Source organism: Oncorhynchus masou, chromosome 8, assembly GCF_036934945.1.
Source record: "Oncorhynchus masou masou isolate Uvic2021 chromosome 8, UVic_Omas_1.1, whole genome shotgun sequence".
NCBI classification, from domain to species: domain Eukaryota; kingdom Metazoa; phylum Chordata; class Actinopteri; order Salmoniformes; family Salmonidae; genus Oncorhynchus; species Oncorhynchus masou.
The window spans coordinates 7,130,178-7,150,804 of NC_088219.1; the positions used below are offsets into that span (position 1 = coordinate 7,130,178).

The following is a 20,627-nucleotide window of genomic DNA, read 5'->3' on the forward strand; positions in this document are numbered from 1 at the left end:
AGACAACGATCCACAAAACCAACAGTGGAAAAAGGCTGCCTAAGTATGATTCCCAATCAGAGACAGCGATAGACAGCTGTCCCTGATTGAGAACCACACCCGGCCAAACACAAAGAAATAGAAAACATAGAAAATCAGAACATAGAATGCCCACCCAAATCACACCCTGACCAAACCAAAATAGAGACATAAAAAGGCTCTCTAAGGTCAGGGCGTGACATTCATCCAGCTGACTTCTAATGTCCTGTTCCTTTTTTGTTCTTAGGGTGTGTTTGTATTGCTTCAGTGTTTCTCCATATTGAAGGTGTATATTTTTTGTTGTCTGGTTCTCTGTGTTTTTGATTAGATATATTTCTCAATGACTTCTTTAGATTTTTGCTATCATTATCTAACCATTTTTCAGTTTTTGTTATTTCTGGTTTGCTCTTATGCTTCTTTAGATTATTAGCCAAGGAGGCTAATTTGTCAAATATAAAGTTTATGTAAAAAAACGGCCAAATTTACACCTTTGTTGCTCTAGGAGAATGTTAAGGCTAAAAAGTTGTCCAAGAGAGATTGTATTTTTTGGCTACTAATTGCTTTTTGGCAGATGTGTGTACTGTTTGCACTCTATAGGCCTGTTTTGTACCTTGTAATTTATTGGGCCGTGATGCTTCATGGTTGGGTTCTGCTCTTCTCAGATACACTGTGATTTTACCGTGGTCTGAGAGAGGTGTTAGTGGGCTGACTGTGGTCTGAGAGAGGTGTTAGTGGGCTGACTGTGGTCTGAGAGAGGTGTTAGTGGGCTGACTGCGAAGGCTCTGAGAGAGGTGTTATTGGGCTGACTGTGAAGGCTCTGAGAGAGGTGTTAGTGGGCTGACTGTGGTCTGAGAGAGGTGTTAGTGGGCTGACTGTGAAGGCTCTGAGAGAGGTGTTATTGGGCTGACTGTTAAGGCTCTGAGAGAGGTGTTATTGGGCTGACTGTGAAGGCTCTGAGAGAGGTGTTAGTGGGCTGACTGTGGTCTGAGAGAGGTGTTAGTGGGCTGACTGTGAAGGCTCTGAGAGAGGTGTTAGTGGGCTGACTGTGAAGGCTCTGAGAGACTCTGGGTTTAGTTCGGTGAGGAAGTAGTCTACAGTACTACTACCAAGGGATGAGCTGTAGGTGGACCTACCAAAAGAGTCCCCTCTCAGCCTACCATTGACTATGTACAGACCCAGTGTTCCACAGAGCTGTAGGTGTACCTACCAAAAGAGTCCCCTCTCAGCCTGCCATTGACTATGTACAGACCCAGTGTTCCACAGAGCTGTAGGTGTACCTACCTAAAGAGTCCCCTCTCAGCCTACCATTGACTATGTACAGACCCAGTGTTCCACAGAGCTGTAGGTGTACCTACCTAAAGAGTCCCCTCTCAGCCTACCATTGACTATGTACAGACCCAGTGTTCCACAGAGCTGTAGGTGTACCTACCTAAAGAGTCCCCTCTCAGCCTACCATTGACTATGTACAGACCCAGTGTTCCACAGAGCTGTAGGTGTACCTACCTAAAGAGTCCCCCCCAGCCTACCATTGACTATGTACAGACCCAGTGTTCCACAGAGCTGTAGGTGTACCTACCTAAAGAGTCCCCCTCAGCCTACCATTGACTATGTACAGACCCAGTGTTCCACAGAGCTGTAGGTGTACCTACCAAAAGAGTCCCCTCTCAGCCTGCCATTGACTATGTACAGACCCAGTGTTCCACAGAGCTGTAGGTGTACCTACCTAAAGAGTCCCCTCTCAGCCTACCATTGACTATGTACAGACCAGCGTTCCACAGAGCTTCACGAGCTGTACTCCATTTTTGTTTTTCACTTTGTCATAGTTGTTTCTGTGGGGGTATGTGGGGGGGTTATTGCTTCCTGGTAGGTGTTTATCCCCATGACTGATAATAGTGTCTTGTTCTTCTGCTGTTCTAGCATTCAGGTCTCCACAGACCAGTACATTGCCTTGGGCCTGAAAGTGACTAATCTCCCCCTCTAGAATGGAGAAACTCTCTTCTTGAAGTAGGGTGACTCTGAGGGGGGGTGTATGTGGCACAGAGGAAGACATTTTTATCTGTTAAGATCGCCTCCTGGTTGATTTTTAACCAGATAAAAAATTATCCTATTTTGATCAATTCGATTGAATTAATTAGTTCAGATTTATACCATATTAGCATTCCCCCTGTCTCTGCCCTGTCCTGAGTCTCTGCCCTGTCCTGAGTCTCTGCCCTGTCCTGAGTCTCTGTCCTGTCCTGAGTCTCTGCCCTGTCCTGAGTCTCTGCCCTGTCCTGAGTCACTGCCCTGTCCTGAGTCTCTGCCCTGTCCTGAGTCTCTGCCCTGTCCTGAGTCTCTGCCCTGTCCTGAGTCACTGCCCTGTCCTGAGTCTCTGCCCTGTCCTGAGTCTCTGCCCTGTCCTGAGTCTCTGCCCTGTCCTGAGTCTCTGTCCTGTCCTGAGTCTCTGCCCTGTCCTGAGTCTCTGCCCTGTCCTGAGTCTCTGCCCTGTTTAATCCAAAAGCAGAGGACTTCAATCCTTGTAAATTCCAACATGCAACGTAAAAATATTTCATAACTGATTTTTCTTTCACTTTCAAAATGAGACAAACACTCACAAACCAACAAGAACTGTTAAATTTGGATTTGGATTTTTTGTTGCAATTAACATAAACGGTTATTATGCAAATTTGATTTGTTTATCATTTGAACTTGTGTCATGTGACTTGGGTGGATGTGAGGATGGTGGAGTTCTTGTGCTCATGTTACCGTGACCCTCAGTCTATCACATGTGAGCATCCATGACCCTCGGCCTATCACATGTGAGCACCCATGACCCTCGGCCTATCACATGTGAGCATCCATGATCCTCTGCCTATCACATGTGAGCATCCATGACCCTTTTGCCTATCACATGTGAGCATCCATGACCCTCGGCCTATCACATGTGAGCATCCATGACCCTCGGCCTATCACATGTGAGCATCCATGACCCTCGGCCTTTCACATGTGAGCATAGTAGACTCAGCATGTGTTTAATGTCACTCATTTGCTTGTTGGGGGGAGGGCCAGTTGCTCCTCTCACAGCCTGTGTGTAGCTTTGCCTGGCTCCTCCAGGTGTGGGTCTGTGGTGGGGGGAGGGGAGGGGGGTGGTAGTTGAGTTGGGGAAGATTGTGGAGGCCTTCTCAATCACTCCCCGTAGGGAAGTCCCCCCCCTCTCTGTCTCCCTCCCTCCCTCCCTCCCTCCCTCCCTCCCTCCCTCCCTCCCTCCCTCCCTCCCTCCCTCCCTCCCTCCCTCCCTCCCTCCCTCCCTCCCTCCCTCCCCCGTCTCCGTCTCCGTCTCCGTCTCTGTCTCTCTACATTCAATTTCCATTTAAGGGCTTTATTGGCATGCGGAAACATTTGTTACCATTGCCAAAGCAAGTGAAATAGGTAATAAACAAAAGTGAAATAAACAATACAAAATGAACAGTAAAACATTAAACTCACAGAAGTTCAAGAAGAATACAGACATTTCAAATGTCATATTATGTGCAAATAGTTAAAGTACAAAGGGGAAAATAAATAGACATTAATATTAGTTGTTCTTCACTGGTTGCCCTTTTCTTGTGGCAACAGGTCATAAATCTTGCTGCTGTGATGCACACTGTGGTATTTCACCCAGTAGATATGGTGGAGTTTATCAAAATTGGGTTTGTTTTTGAATTCTTTGTGGGTCATCTGAGGGAAATATGTCTCTAAAATACAGTGGGGAGAACAAGTATTTGATACACTGCCAATTTTGCAGGTTTTCCCACTTACAAAGCATGTAGAGGTCTGTAATTTTTGTCATGGGTACACTTCAACTGTGAGAGACGGAATCTAAAACAAAAATCCAGAAAATCACATTGTATGATTTTTAAGTAAATCATTTGAATTTTATTGCATGACATAAGTATTTGATCACCTACCAACCAGTAAGAATTCCGGCTCTCACAGACCTGTTAGTTTTTCTTTAAGAAGCCCTCCTGGTCTCCACTCATTACCTGTATTAACTGCACTTGTTTGAACTCGTTACCTGTATAAAAGACACCTGTCCACACACCCTATCAAACAGACTCCAACATCTCCACAATGGCCAAGACCAGAGAGCTGTGTAAGGACATCAGGGATAAAATTGTAGACCTGCACAAGGCTGGGATGGGCTACAGGACAACAGGCAAGCAGCTTGGTGAGAAGGCAACAACTGTTGGCGCAATTATTAGAAAATGGAAGAAGTTCAAGATGACGGTCAATCACCCTCGGTCTTGGGCTCCATGCAAGATCTCACCTCGTGGGGCATCAATGATCATGAGGAGGTTGAGGGATGAGCCCAGAACTACACGGCGGGACCTGGTCAATGACCTGAAGAGAGCTGGGACCACAGTCTCAAAGATAACCATTAGTAACACACTACGCCGTCATGGATTAAAATCCTGCAGCGCACGCAAGGTCCCCCTGCTCCAGCCAGCGCATGTCCAGGCCCGTCTGCAGTTTGCCAATGACCATCTGGATGATCCAGAGGAGGAATGGGAGAAGGTCATGTGGTCTAATGAGACAAAAAATTAGCTTTTTGGTCTAAACTCCACTCGCCGTGTTTGGAGGAAGAAGAAGGATGAGTACAACCCCAAGAACATCATCCCAACCGTGAAGCATGGAGGTGGAAACATCATTCTTTGGGGATGCTTTTCTGCAAAGGGGACAGGACGACTGCACCGTATTGAGGGGAGGATGGATGGGACCATGTATCACGAGATCTTGGCCAACAACCTCCTTCCCTCAGTAAGAGCATTGAAGATGGGTCGTGGCTGGGTTTTCCAGCATGACAATGACCCGAAACACACAGCCAGGGCAACTAAGGAGTGGCTCCGTAAGAAGCTTCTCAAGGCCCAGGAGTGGCCTAGCCAGTCTCCAAACCTGAACCCAATAGAAAATCTTTGGAGGGAGCTGAAAGTCCGTATTGCCCAACGAAAGCCCTGAAACCTGAAGGATCTGGAGAAGGTCTGTATGGAGGAGTGGGCCAAAATCCCTGCTGCAGTGTGTACAAACCTGGTCAAGAACTACAGAAAATGTATGATCTCTGTAATTGCAAACAAAGGTTTCTGTACCAAATATTAAGTTTTGCTTTTCTGATCAAATACTTATGTCATGCAATAAAATGCAAATTAATTGCTTAAAAATCATACAATGTGATTTTCTGGATAAACTGTCTCTCTCAGTTTAAGTGTACCTATGATCAAAATTACAGACCTCTACATGCTTTGTAAGTAGGAAACACTGCCGATTTTGCAGGTTATCAAATACTTGTTCTCCCCACTGTAGTCTCTCTCCCTCTCTGTTCCGCTCTCCTTCCCTCATCTTTCTATCACCCTCCATCTCTCTTACATTCATCCCCCCATCTCTCTGGGATATCAGAAGATATTGTGTAATTGAACTGGTTTCCTGAATGTTTGAAACACCAGAAACATGAAAGCAGTTCACCCTCTCTCTCTCTCTCTCTCTCTCTCTCTCTCTCACTCTGTCTCTCTCTCTCTCTCTCTCCCTATCTCCCTCTCTCCCCACCTCCCTCTCTCCACATCTCCCTCTCTCTCCTCACCTCCCTCTCCCCTCACCTCCCTCTCTCCACACCTCCCTCTCTCTCTCCTCACCTCCCTCTCTCCCCACCTCTCTCTCTCCTACCTCCCTCTCTCTCCTAACTCCCTTTCTCCTCACCTCCCTCTCTCCTCACCTCCCTCTCTCCTCACTTCCCGCTCTCCCCACCTCCCTCTCTTCCCAACTACCTCTCTCCTAACTACCTCTCTCCTAACTACCTCTCTCCTCACCTCCCTCTCTCCCCGCCTCCCTCTCTCCTCACCTCCCTCTCTCCCCCTATATTTCGAGAGTGTGTGTGTAGACGAGTAGATGTATTATGGATCATCTGGCTGTCGTTCTGAGGTAGTTTTGTGTTGCTACGGGAAGAGTTGATGACTGCCAACCATGAAACAGTCGCCCAAGGGGACGCAACGTTACCATGGAAACCACCATTTCACACCCCTCTGTTGTTGTGTGTGTTCCACATTTGTTAACTCATAGTTTAATGACTTCAAAGGTTTCATAGAGGGAAGAAGAGGTCCTCCTGTCCATCCTCTTTCGCACTCTCTCTATCTTCTCCCTCCCTCTCTCTCTCTATCTTCTCCCTCCCTCTCTCTCTATCTTCTCCCTCTCTCTCTCTCTCTCTCTCTCTCTCTCTCCCCATCTTCTCTCTCCCTTTTCCTCTCTCCATATTTGACGTTCTTTACATTTTTCTTTCTCCCTCTGTCCCTCTCACATCACTCTCCTCTTTCTTTCTTTCTTTCTTTCTTTCTTTCTTTCTTTCTTTCTTTCTTTCTTTCTTTCTTTCTTTCTTTCTTTCTTTCTTTCTTTCTTTCTTTCTTTCTTTCTTTCTTTCTCCCTCTGTACCTCTCTTTCTCCATCTCTGCCTCCCTCTCTTTCTCCCTATCTGTCCCTCTCTTTCTCCCCCTCTTTCTCCCTCTCTGTCCCTCTTTTTTTATCTGTGTCTGTTTGCTTTAGTAGGTGCTATCTAGGACAATGCTGCTTCTGGAGGGTTAGACTATTTCCACAAATATTTCAGTGTGAATAACGTAACTTTATGACTATAACTACTGTTCCCTGAAGGAGGGACACGAGGTGAAACATACTTCGGTTGAAGGATCTACAATCAGGCGGGAAAAGGCTAATGAAATATGCGCTTTGACAGGTGATAAGCGTGAGGCTCGGATTCATTCTTTCAATCTAATACCGCTCTGCATCGAGACCAGCAACGAGTGGTGCGGGTCCAAACAGGTGATGTGCCTCATTTCCCTCCTTCAGGGAACAGTAGTTATATTCATAACGTTAGGTTTATTTTCAGTCAATCGACTTCAGTACAACATAGTATGGGGAAATATAATCACGGCCCGAGCCGAGCACAACAGATTCTAAATGAAACGACCCATGGCAGACCACCCAGACTGGGTATTGCGCCCACAGCGTGCTGCCTCGTGACTTTCCCCTGTCCCAGCTGTAAACACACTGTGTGTTATACTAGGAGCCATGACATCAAGACATAAAACCTCACAAATGTGAGTGGCGATTTCCAGGAGTTTTCACCCTGAGGGAAGAGACCCAAAGAGAAAGCATATACGTACTGATTTCCAGAAATAGAGAGCGAGCTACATTTAGGAGGACGAGAAAGACCGTCTCTCCCCCTCGCGAGCTACATTTAGGAGGACGAAAGAGACCGTCTCTCCCCATCGTGAGCTACATTTAGGAGGACGAAAGAGACCGTCTCTCCCCATCGTGAGCTACATTTAGGAGGACGAGAGAGACCGTCTCTCCCCATCGTGAGCTACATTTAGGAGGACTAGAGAGACCGTCTCTCCCCATCGTGAGCTACATTTAGGAGGACTAGAGAGACCGTCTCTCCCCATCGTGAGCTACATTTAGGAGGACTAGAGAGACCGTCTCTCCCCATCGTGAGCTACATTTAGGAGGACGAGAGAGACCGTCTCTCCCCCCTCGCGAGCTACATTTAGGAGGACGAGAGAGACCATCTCTCCCCATCGTGAGCTACATTTAGGAGGACTAGAGAGACCGTCTCTCCCCATCGTGAGCTACATTTAGGAGGACTAGAGAGACCGTCTCTCCCCATCGTGAGCTACATTTAGGAGGACGAAAGAGACCGTCTCTCCCCATCGTGAGCTACATTTAGGAAGACGAGAGAGACCGTCTCTCCCCCCTCGCGAGCTACATTTAGGAGGACGAGAGAGACCATCTCTCCCCCTCGCGAGCTACATTTAGTAGGACGAGAGAGACCATCTCTCCCCATCGTGAGCTACATTTAGGAGGATGAGAGAGACCGTCTCTCCCCATCTGTTTATACACACCACCCCTGGTGGTTGTGACCGGCACAAGCCTGACAAAACAAGGGGAAGCGTCTGCGTGTCACTCAGGGTAATGGACATGCAGTGCGCTCCGTACCAGTGTCCATATCCCCCTGAATTGCGGGACACAACTCAGCCAATAGGAGCCCCGCCCCTTGACAATAGTAGACGGGTCCCACCACTGGCCAATAGGCCTGAGAGAGACACCCGAAGCGACTGGCTTAGGCTGCGAGATGCGTTCAGATGAGCGGCGAGCACTCAGGACTGTGTCAATAATAGTCCCACTGGAAACGGCCGTTGGCAAATACACACCGTTTGACCGAGCACAGATCTGGCTAAGCAGAGACGGGATCCCAGACACCCTCAGTGGGGATAGAAAGAAAAAAGCATTTTACGCGAGTGAGTCTAGACCCAAGACCCAGAAGCAGAATGTGCTGAGTTGGAGCCAGACGTGCTCTTTGTATAGATTCTTATGAAGCCTAAAGACTGAATATGGGACAGTAGTTCATTTTAAAAATGTATTTCACCTTTATTTAACCAGGTAGGACAGTTGAGAACAAGTTTGTTACCTTGGTCCCTGCTGAGGTGCCCGCATCCGGGAAGGGAATGTTACCATCAGTAATCCACAAGCTTCCTCAATAATACTACATGCCTTTCCAGGGAATACATACGCAGTATGTGACATTGGACACGCTGGTTCGCGCGAGGGCCACCTAAGTGTGCACCAAGCCAAGACAAACTACACAGAGAAATGCTACAACTGCATGACTGGGGGAATGATCTGCACCCCCGAACCCGGCTTAGCCATCGTCGTCTCGATCGGTTTCTTCGCCTTCTTACTCATTGCACCTACTAATTACAGTACTACCAACTACAATACTACTAGCCACAATAATACTCATTACAGTACTATTAACTACATTACTACTAACTACATTACTACTAACTACATTACTACTAGCTACAATACTACTAGCTACAATAATACTAACTACAGTACTACCAACTACAATACTATTAGCTACAATAATACTCATTACAGTACTACTAACTACATTACTACAGTACTACCAACTACAATACTACTAGCTACAATAATACTCATTACAGTACTACTAACTACATTACTACTAACTACATTACTACTAACTACAATCCTACTAGCTACAATAATACTCATTACAGTACTACTAACTACAGTACTACTAACTACATTACTACAGTACTACTAATTACAGTACTACTACTACATTACTACAGCACTACTATTATATTACCACATTACTACTAACTATAGTACTACTATTACATTACTACAGCACTACTACTACATTACTGCAGTACTACTACTACATTACTACTAATTGCAGTACTACTAACTACAGTACTACTAACTACATTACAGCAGTACTACTACTACATTACTACTAACCACAGCACTACTACTACATTACTACTAACTACAGTACTACTACTACATTACTACTAACTGCAGTACTACTACTACATTACTACAGATCTACTAACTACAGTACTACTAACTACAGTACTACTAACTACAATACTACTAACTACAGTGTAGTAATTGCAGTACTACTAACTACAGTTCTACTAACTACAGTGTAGTAATTACAGTACTACTAATTACAGTACTACTAACTACAGTTCTACTAACTACAGTACTACTAACTACAGTACTACTAACTACAGTGTAGTAATTACAGTACTACTAATTACAGCACTACTAACTACAGTACTACTAACTAAGGTACTACTAACTACAGTGTAGTAATTACAGTACTACTAATTACAGTACTACTAACTACTGTACTACTAACTACAGTGTAGTAATTACAGTACAAATAACTACAGTGTAGTAACTACAGTACTACTAACTACAGTGTAGTAATTACAGTACTACTAACTACAGTGTAGTAATTACAGTACTACTAACTAAGGTACTACTAACTACAGTGTAGTAATTACAGTACTACTAATTACAGTACTACTAATTACAGTACTACTAACTACAGTACTACTAATTACAGTACTACTAACTACAGTACTACTAACTGTTTATGTCACGACTTCCGCCGAAGTCGGTCCCTCTCCTTGTTCGGCGGTCGACGTCACCGGCCTTCTAGCCACCGTCGATCCACTTTTCATTTTCCATTTGTTTTGTCTTTGTTTTACACAGCTGGTTTCACTCACAAAATTACTTGATTATTAGTTAACCCTCTGTTCCCCATGTTTGTTTGTGAGTGATTGTTCGTTGTACATCGGTCCGTTATTGTGGGCTCACTATATTGCTTTGTATTTTGTATATTTTGAGTAAAGTACGTTGATTACTCATATCTACTGTCCTGCGCCTGACTCTCTACACCAGCTACACACAGGACCATTACAGTTTCACATGTTTGGACAGCACAGTACAGTACAGTAACGAAAGTATAGTTTAGTACAGCACAGTACAGTTCTGTATTGTACAGTAGAGTAGACTAGAGTGGAGTAGTGTTAAGTACAGTACACAGTAAAGTAGACTAGAGTGGAGTAGTGTTAAGTATAGTACACAGTAAAGCAGACTGGCGTTGAGTACACTATAATGTACAGTACTGTACTGAACACTACTCTACTTTGCTGTACTGTACTGAACTCTACTGTACAGAACTGCACTCTACTCTATTGTACTGAACTCTACTCTACTGTACTGAACTCTACTGTACTGAACTCTAATCTACTCTACTGTACTGAACTCTACTGTACTGAACTCTAATCTACTCTACTGTACTGAACTCTACTATACTGTACTGAACAATACTGTACTGAACTCTACTCTACTGTACTGAACTCTAATCTACTCTACTGTACTGAACAATACTGTACTGAACTCTACTCTACTGAACTGAACTGAACTCTTTGATGACATTCTGTTACCTCAATTATGTTGCCTGATGTAAATCCACTTCACTCACTGTAGTTCAATAAATCAAAATAGATTTAGTCAAAGTCAAGGTGTGATGTCATAACTAACACCCCATTCATTCTGCACACATCTTTTGAATCATCATTCTGAGCAGATGTTTAACTGAGTTTGCTGGAAAACGAAGTCGCATTAAAACCTGAGTGAGATTTTACCGTAATTCGGATTACCGTAATTTTGCATCTGAATTTTTTTTTACAGTGAAATGTTTTTTTTGTTGATGTAAAAAAGTTAGCTTAAATAGTTTAAAATAGTCCTTGTGCTTAGGGTTGTACTGTTTGTTAAACGTTGAAATCAATGTTTTTTGTTTGACATACATCATAAGTGGAAAAGTTCCGTTACTTTGGTGGAATTGACCATTAATTGATAACAAATACTCTTCCATCGGATCAATCAGAGTTTGGTAGCGTTGTTAAAGCAGACAGAGCTCACATACCGTTTCACTGATCACAATGGTCAGTTTGGTTTCACAAGGAATTCGATGGATCAGTTCAGTGATCAATAAAAGCCCGAAAGCTAATCAATAACTTCCTTCTGACATCCAAATGTGTCTGTGAAACGAATCTACTGATGCAGGCTATCAGAGACAGTCATTACACACTGTTATGAAACCCCAACATTATCCTCTCTAACACACACACACACACACACACACACACACACACACACACACACACACACACACACACACACACACACACACACACACAGTCCCGATGTGAATTAATAGTTACATAAGACAGACACTCATTGCTATGAGTTGAGTTCTCGGTTTCCGGTTTAGAGCTAAAACTAATTTTCTCTCCCCGTTCGCTCGTTTGGCACCGATGAGGGGTAAAGTAGGACACACACACGTACACACCCTCTTGGCTGTCTGTATGGTGTTGTGTCGCTAATGCTGGGAAGCTCAAATCCGCTGTGCTGTTGTTTTGAGACGTTGATTTGATATTTTACTGTATTAGGATCCCCATTAGCTCTTGCGATTGCAGCAGCTACTCTTCCTGGGGTCCACAACAACAAAAAACAGGAAACATTACATAATGCAGGAACATTAATAGACAAGAACAGCTCAAGGACAAAAGGTTGTGACTCAGTACTGAGAAAACGAAACACAGAAAGACCTACTGCTCCATGTATTGGGTCGGCAGGGTAGTCTAGTGGGTAGAGCTTTGGGCTAGTAACCGGAAGGGTGCAAGTTCAAATCCCAGAGCTGACAAGGTGCAAATCTATTGTTCTGACCCCTGAACAGGCAGTTAACCCACTGTTCCTAGGCCGTCATTGAAAATAAGAATTTGTTCTTAACTGACTTGCCTAGTAAAATAAATGTATATACATATATTACATTTATATTAATATATTACACTTATATTCATATATTACATGTATATACATATATTACATTTATATTCATATATTACATTTATATTCATATATTACATGTCTATCCATATATTACATTTATATTAATATATTACATTTATATTCATATATTACATATATATTCATATATTACATGTATATTAATATATTACATTTATATCCATATATTACATTTATATTCATATATTACATTTATATTCATATATTATATTTATATTAATATATTACATGTATATTAATATATTACATGTATATTCATATATTACATGTATATCCATATATTACATTTATTTTCATATATTATATTTCTATTCATATATTACATGTCTATTAATATATTACATTTATATTCATATATTACTTGTATATCCATATATTACATGTATATCCATATATTACATGTATAGTCAGTAGCATCTATCAGTACATACAGTAGCATTCAGTAGCATCTATCAGTACATACACACAGTACATACACACAAAATAATAGGTCACATGGGAGAAAGTCACTCTGTATAAAACTATATGTTTCCTTGAATACGTTCTTGTTTCGGTGACTGTGAAAAGACCCCTGGTGGTATGTCTGGTGACATGTCTGGTGGGGTAAGTGCTGTGTGTAAGTTGACTCTGCAAATGATTTGAAATTTCAACACATTAATGTTTCTTATACACTGAACAAAATTTTTAACGCCACATGTAAAGTGTAAGTCCCATGTTTCATGAGCTGGAATAAAGTATTTCAGAAATGACCCATATGCACATGGGCATGGGTCACGGCACCAATGTAACAGTATAGCTTCCGTCCCTCTCCTCGCCCCTACCTGGGCTCAAACCAGGGACCCTCTGCACACATCGACAACTGACACCCATCAAGCATCGTTACCCATTTGTATTTCTGTCTGTAATAAAGCCCTTTTTGTGGGAGAAAAATACGAAGTCTGATTGACTGGGCTTGGCTCCCCAGTGGGTGGAACTGACTCCCAAGTGGGTGGGCCTATGCCCACCCATGGCTGCGCCCCTGCTCAGTCATTTGAGATACATAGATTAAGGCCTAGTTAATTTATTTCAATTGACTGATTTCCTTATATGAACTGTAACTCTGTGAAATTTTTCAAATTGTTGCAGGTTGCATTTATATTTTTGTTCAGTCTAAAAACAAGAAGCGACACAGTCAGTCTCTCCTTTACTTTTAGCCAAGGGAGACTGGCATACATAGTATTGATGTTAGCCCTCTGATAACAGCGAAGAGCCAAGCGTGCCGCTCTGTTCTGGGCCAATAGCAGCTTAACTAGGTCTTTCCTTGCAGCACTGGACCACACGACTGGGACAATAATGATAAAACTAAACTAGAGTTGCTTTGTGGAGTGTGGTGTCAAAAAAGCAGAGTCTCTTTATTATGGACAGACGTCTCCCCATCTTTACAACCATTGAATCTATATGTTCTGACCCTGATAGTTTACAATCCAAAGTAACCCCATGTAATTTAGTCTCCTCAACTTGCTCAACAGCCACATGATTCATGAACAGATTCAGCTGAGGTCTAGAATTTAGGGAATGATTTGTTGCAAAAAGAATGTTCTTAGTTTTCGAGATGTTCAGGACCAGTTTATTACTGGCCACCCATTCCAAAACAGACTGCAACTCCTTGTTTAGGATTGCAGTGATTTCACTAGCTGTGGTTGCTGACATGTATAATGTTGAATCATCAGCACACATAGACACACAGGCTTTGTGTAATACTAGTGGCAGGTCATTAGTAAAAACAGAAGAGTTGCCCTGCGGTACACAACACTTTACATGTTTGACATTAGAGAAGCTTCCTTTTATAAAAAACGCTCTGTGTTCTATTAGATAGATAGCTGTGAAACTACGGTATGGCTGAGGTTTTAAAGTCATAACACCTACAGTATATTTTCTCAACAACAGGTTATGGTTAATAATATCAACGGCTGCACTGAAATCTTACAATACAGCTCCCACAATCTTCTTTGCAATTTCTTTCAACAAATCATCAGTCATTTGTGTCAGGGTTGTACCTTCTCTATAAGCATGCTGAAAGTCAGTTGTTCATTTGTTTACAGAGAAATAACATTGTATCGGGTCAAACACAATATTTTCCAAAGGTTTGCTAAGAGTCGGCAGGAAGCTGATTAGTCGGCTGTTAGAACCAGTAAAAGCCTCTTTACCATTCTTGGGTAGCGGAATGACTTTAGCTTCCCCTCCGGGTCTGAGGACAAATCCTCCGGGTCTGAGGACAAATCCTCCGGGTCTGAGGACAAATCCTCCGGGTCTGAGGACAAATCCTCCGTGTCTGAGGACAAATCCTCCGGGTCTGAGGACAAATCCTCCAGGTCTGAGGACAAATCCTCCGGGTCTTGAGGACAAACACTTTTCTCTAGGCTCAGATTAAGATATGTCACATAGGAGTGGCAAAAGTGTTCAGGATGCCTCAGTAGCTTTTCATCTAGGTTGTCAATCAATACCAGGTGGTTTCTCATTATTGATGGACAACAATAAGTACCCCCCCCCACCCACCACCCACACTAACATTACAGAATTGAAAATGACAAAACTTTATCTTCCTTTATTAAGGTTGTTTATACATGAATATGATGGTCCACTATTTGTTGTTGACAATTCATGTCTGAGTTTTCCCACGTTGCCAATGAAATAGTCATTAAAGTAATTGCCAAAATTGTGATAAACGAGCCTTCTCATTCAGTGGAAGATGGAGTTGAACTCGTCTTTCTGTCCATCATTTATATGAAAGTACTCCAAAGCAATTTCCCATCATTCCTTTTATTAGGGGTGTAACGGTACATATATTTGTGCCGAACTGTTCGTTACGGGACCTTGTTCGGTCCGCACTGAATACATAATATATAATAAACACTAGGCCTATAGGCTATGCCTACACTGCGTTGTATGCATCTTGAGTAAATCTGTGCTACAAAAAAACTAACAATTTCAGGCTTTCCCGTTAAAACAACTAGAGCCTGTACGCACGTTATAAAACAACTTCTAACTGGGGTATTTCAAACTGTCCTTTTGTGAGGCGCAGCCGGAAACTAGTTCTGTATGACGACGAGAGATGGGGTCGATAAACCAGGAGGATCCTCCATCCTCATTTAAATCTCCGGTTTGAGAACATTTAGGCTTCCCAGTAGATTACAACGGCGACGGTATAGAGAGTTGTGGGATAAAACGTTAACATATGTCGCCGCGCTCAACGAGAATATCCTATGCAGCTGCCAACACCTCAAATATGTTGACACATTTACTCGGGCATCACCCCAGAATACCATAGCAAGACAGAAATACAAAGATACAACAACACAACCTCTGCGTTCAAGCAGCTACTGGCAGCTGATGTTGACCTGGCCAAATAAATTACAAGAGCGATAGGTGTTTATAATTGTTACCGTCTTTGGTTTATATCGGCTATCCACACCTCCTCGGTGGTTGAGAATAAGGGGTTTCAGCACCTCGTTAAAATAAGTTAGAACGTTAGAAATGTCCCTCTTGCACCCATTTCAGCAAACAGGTAGTACCGGCTATATATCAGCATACCAAAGCCGAAGTTTTCATTGAATTGGCCAATGCTGCGATTACTCAACAGTCACAAGCCCATCACATTGCCCCGACTGTGGGAGATGTGCGGTGCTACAGACACGCTCCCTCTAAGAGAGTCACAACTGCGCCTCTGGCACGGCGAGTGCAATCTGGAATCCTAGGGACGTCCCAAACATTAAAGGCCACCTCAGGGGACGTTGTCGCATCTAATTCCTGTCCTAGAGAGAATATTCTCATTTAGGTTCTAGCTCGATGCGAATACATATTCAGGAATTAAGGGGTGGGAACATCGTGGTGATGTCCACTTGGAGTGGAGAAATAACGAGTAACGTTGCTGTAGCTGTCAAGTCTGTAACTAGATAGATAGATAGATAGATAGATAGATAGATAGATAGCATGCTAACCTTAGCCAGCTAATGAACGTGATATGAGCACCATTTTAGTTAAGAAAGGCTGTATGTCAGGTGAAAATAATTATTTCAGAAAGACTACCAGTCAAGTCATGTCTTAGCTAAAACCGTGTCTATACGAGCTGTTGACATGTTCAGGGTTGACGTTTGTCTGGCTTTTTTTCGTTTGACAATTCAAGTGAAATCATGACGGACATGAACAAATAGCTGGCTATATTCTTTGTTCTCTCTGTTATCGTTTCAGTAAACTAGCTGTCTCTCTCTAATCAATGCATTATGTAAATTGCGGCCACGATTCCGCTATAGAAATATAAAGAATATAAACTACGGTAGTATGGATAGTCTTAACTATTGAACGGTTTGGAGCGTGTAAAGCAATGGGAGAGTTCGTTTTGCATGTTGGGTGTAGATTTCATTTAGGGTCAATTGAAAAATGAGCAAACCCTGCATAACCGGGCCACGCAAAACGAATTGACCTAAAACGTCAAAAACCATTCATCTCGGGGCGACAGGTAAAATGTGTGCAGACTAGCTCAACAAATAAATGCAATTTGACAAATGATCCAACGGATTATTATAATTTGCTTGGGGGGGGGGGAGGTGCAGAAAAAAAACACGAGTTCCGCCCCTTATTTTAATTTGCTCCATAGCAACTGCAGCCAAGCGACGAGTTGTCACTAGTTAGCACAGACATTTTCATATTAATGTCATTTTTTAACGTCTACAGTTTGTTTACAAGCATGACAGCTGTACTTTTAGTTTATGGTTGACACAGCTTGTTAGCCATTAACCGATCTTCATTTCTCATCGAGTTCAAATCACATGAATGCATTTGAGGATATTTACTGTACATTTCCACCTCCAACATGGTAACTTTTTTATTTTATTTTTTATTTTACCCTTATTTAACCAGGCAAGTCAGTTAAGAACAAATTATTATTTTCAATGACAGCCTAGGAACAGTGGGTTGACTGCCTGTTCAGGGGCAGAATGACAGATTTGTACCTTGTCAGCTCAGGGGTTTGAACTTGCAACATTCTGGTTGCTAGTCCAACGCTCTAACTACTAGGCTACCCTGCCGGCCCCCCACACATGCAGTTAGTAGTATTGACTGTACATTTCCACCTCCAACATGGTAACACACACAATTAGTGATTAGCTGATAATGGAATCAAAATGTATTCCAAGCCATTAATTGTGTGGAAAATCATAAACAGTAGATTTCTAATTTGTGTGTGTGTGTGTTGTTTTTAATGGAGAGCATGCTTAGGGCTCATGCAGGATTCGAAACTGGAATCCCTGCCACAGGGATATATGTTTCCACATGGGGGGGGGAGTGTTACCGAATCAGAATAGGCCTTGAGGTGTTCCATTTCATTAGACACATGTCCTGTCTACGCTGAACAGATCATTAGAAACAGATAGAGAACTGATGTTGACACCATCAGGATAGGCCTATAGGTGTTCCATAACATTAGTCCTGTCCATGAGTGAGATTAGAGATCATGACGCAGTATTATCATCATTAGGAATGGCTGGTATCATAAAGATTGGCCTGTATGTGTTGTACTGTTAATTAAGATAGGTCTGTATGTGTTGTAGTTAGAGAGAACTGATGTTGACACCATCCGGATAGGTCTGTATGTGTTGTAGTTAGAGAGAACTGATGTTGACACCATCAGGATAGTTCTGTAGGTGTTGTAGTTAGAGAGAACGGATGTTGACACCATCCGGATAGGTATTTAGGTGTTGTAGTTAGAGAGAACTGATGTTGACACCATCCGGATAGGTATTTAGGTGTTGTAGTTAGAGAGAACTGATGTTGACACCATCCGGATAGGTCTGTAGGTGTTGTAGTTAGAGAGAACGGATGTTGACACCATCCGGATAGTTCTGTAGGTGTTGTAGTTAGAGAGAACGGATGTTGACACCATCCGGATAGGTCTGTAGGTGTTGTAGTTAGAGAGAACGGATGTTGACACCATCCGGATAGGTCTGTAGGTGTTGTAGTTAGAGAGAACGGATGTTGACACCATCCGGATAGGTCTGTAGGTGTTGTAGTTAGAGAGAACGGATGTTGACACCATCCGGATAGGTCTGTAGGTGTTCCATACCATTAGACATGGATTCACAGGGTGAGATTTTAGATTATTTTAGTAGTGTCATTACAAATGGCTGACAATACACACACACACACACACACACACACACACACACACACACACACACACACACACACACACACACACACACACACACACACACACACACACACACACACACACACACACACACACACACACGCATACACACACACACACACACACACGCATACACACACGCATACACACACACACACACACACACACACACACACACACACACACACACACACACACACACACACACACACACACACACACACACACACACATACACACCCACACACGTCAAGATGGAGCTTCTCTTCTTCCCCGGGAAGGCTTGACCGCTCAAAGATCTCTCCATCACAACAGCTCCACAGTGTCGCCCTCCCAGAGTGCAAGTAACCTTGTCGTGACCCTGGGCAACACCCTGTCGTTCTCTGCAAACAGCAAAGCAGTGACTCGCTCCTGCAGGTTCATGCTCTACAACATCTGTAGAGTACGACCTTTCCTCACACAGGAAGCTGGTCAGGTCCCATTCCAGGCTCTTGTCATCTCTCCTGTCTGGACTCACTGCAACTCGCTGTTGGCTGGGCTCCCTGCTTGTGCCATCAAACCCCTGCAATTTATCCAGAACACTGCAGCCCGCCTGGTTTTCAACCTTTCCATGTTCTCCCATGTCACCCGACACTCGACACGCCCTCCAGTCTCTCTGTGTGTATAATCTCTAACCCTCCAGTCTCTCTGTGTGTATAATCTCTAACCCTCCAGTCTCTCTGTGTATAATATCTAACTCTCCAGTCTCTCTGTGTGTGTACATAATCTCTAACTCTCCAGTCTCTCTGTGTATAATCTCTAACTCTCCAGTCTCTCTGTGTATAATCTCTAACTCTCCAGTCTCTCTGTGTGTGTACATAATCTCTAATCCTCCAGTCTCTCTGTGTATATAATCTCTAACCCTCCAGTCTCTCTGTGTATAATCTCTAACTCTCCAGTCTCTCTGTGTGTGTACATAATCTCTAACTCTCCAGTCTCTCTGTGTATAATCTCTAACTCTCCAGTCTCTCTGTGTATAATCTCTAGCTCTCCAGTCTCTCTGTGTATAATCTCTAACTCTCCAGTCTCTCTGTGTGTGTACATAATCTCTAATCCTCCAGTCTCTCTGTGTATATAATCTCTAACCCTCCAGTCTCTCTGTGTATAATCCCTAACCCTCCAGTCTCTCTATGTATATAATCTCTAACCCTCCAGTTTCTCTGTGTTCCGCCAGGTGACATGTCTCCAGGACTTCTTCGGTGATGAGGACATCTTCGTGGCGTGTGGACCGGAGAAATACCGTTACCAAGACGACTTCCAGGTGGAGGAGAATGGTGAGATACCTCACTTCCTGTGTGTGTGTGTGTGAAAGAGCCCCTGTCTCTTTCTTTGACTGTAAAACTTTTCTCTGTAAATTTACAGCATGATCCTTACCGTAAAACATATTAGATCAGTGGTTTCCAAACCTAGGGGTCACGACCTCATATGGGATAATGGATACACAGAGAGCAACTGGCAGCAAAAAGATCTGAGCACAGAACTCATATATATATACCGTGGCAGGTAACTTCCATTTTGTAAACTACATCAAACCACATCCGTTGTGCTCACGCCTGTTCACAAAACAACGTGGAGACATGAGATCAGAGCATGACGACCCTCTATTTCACACCAAGCCTTGTTGGTTATCGACGGTGAGGAAAAGCGTTGTCATTCACAATGGATATGAAGGACACAGGAAACCGCACACTGCTCTTGATAGCATCACTGATCTTTAATAAGCTTCACCTATCGGCCTCACGGCCTTCGTCAGAGCTTTTCTGAGTTTTTAAAATTTTAAATTAGCACCCGTATGTAGACCACACCCACATCGAATGGGGTTGGAGTCGAAGGAAAAACAAATAAGTGCTGAATATAAATATAAAATATGCGTTTCATAAATATTCAAATAAAGTGTTTAAGTAAGACGTATTTAAACACGTCTGTAAAACCACAATGAGGACATCGACCTACCGAGCAAGTTTTCATTAATCATTGGGTACATCGTACGAAAAACATCAGAGTGATCTTAAATAGGGGCATAATTCATGTTCAAATTCACATCATAACGTACATAGGCATTTCATCATTAAGTCCTCTAGGAAATAATGTCTGGAGGGTGAAAATCCCAAAACATTCCCTTTAACTCAGAGTA

General features: G+C 43.0%; 1 protein-coding gene across 2 annotated transcripts in view; it reads left to right on the plus strand.

Moving 5' to 3' along the window:
• The window catches only part of dclk1a (doublecortin-like kinase 1a), a 187,658-nt gene that overhangs the window by 49,565 nt on the left and 117,466 nt on the right, over nt 1–20,627 (plus strand). For both annotated transcript variants that reach the window (XM_064971381.1, XM_064971382.1), the window contains exon 4: nt 19,668–19,767. In XM_064971381.1, coding sequence (XP_064827453.1) covers nt 19,668–19,767 — 100 coding nt within the window. The remainder of the gene's footprint in view (nt 1–19,667; nt 19,768–20,627) is intronic.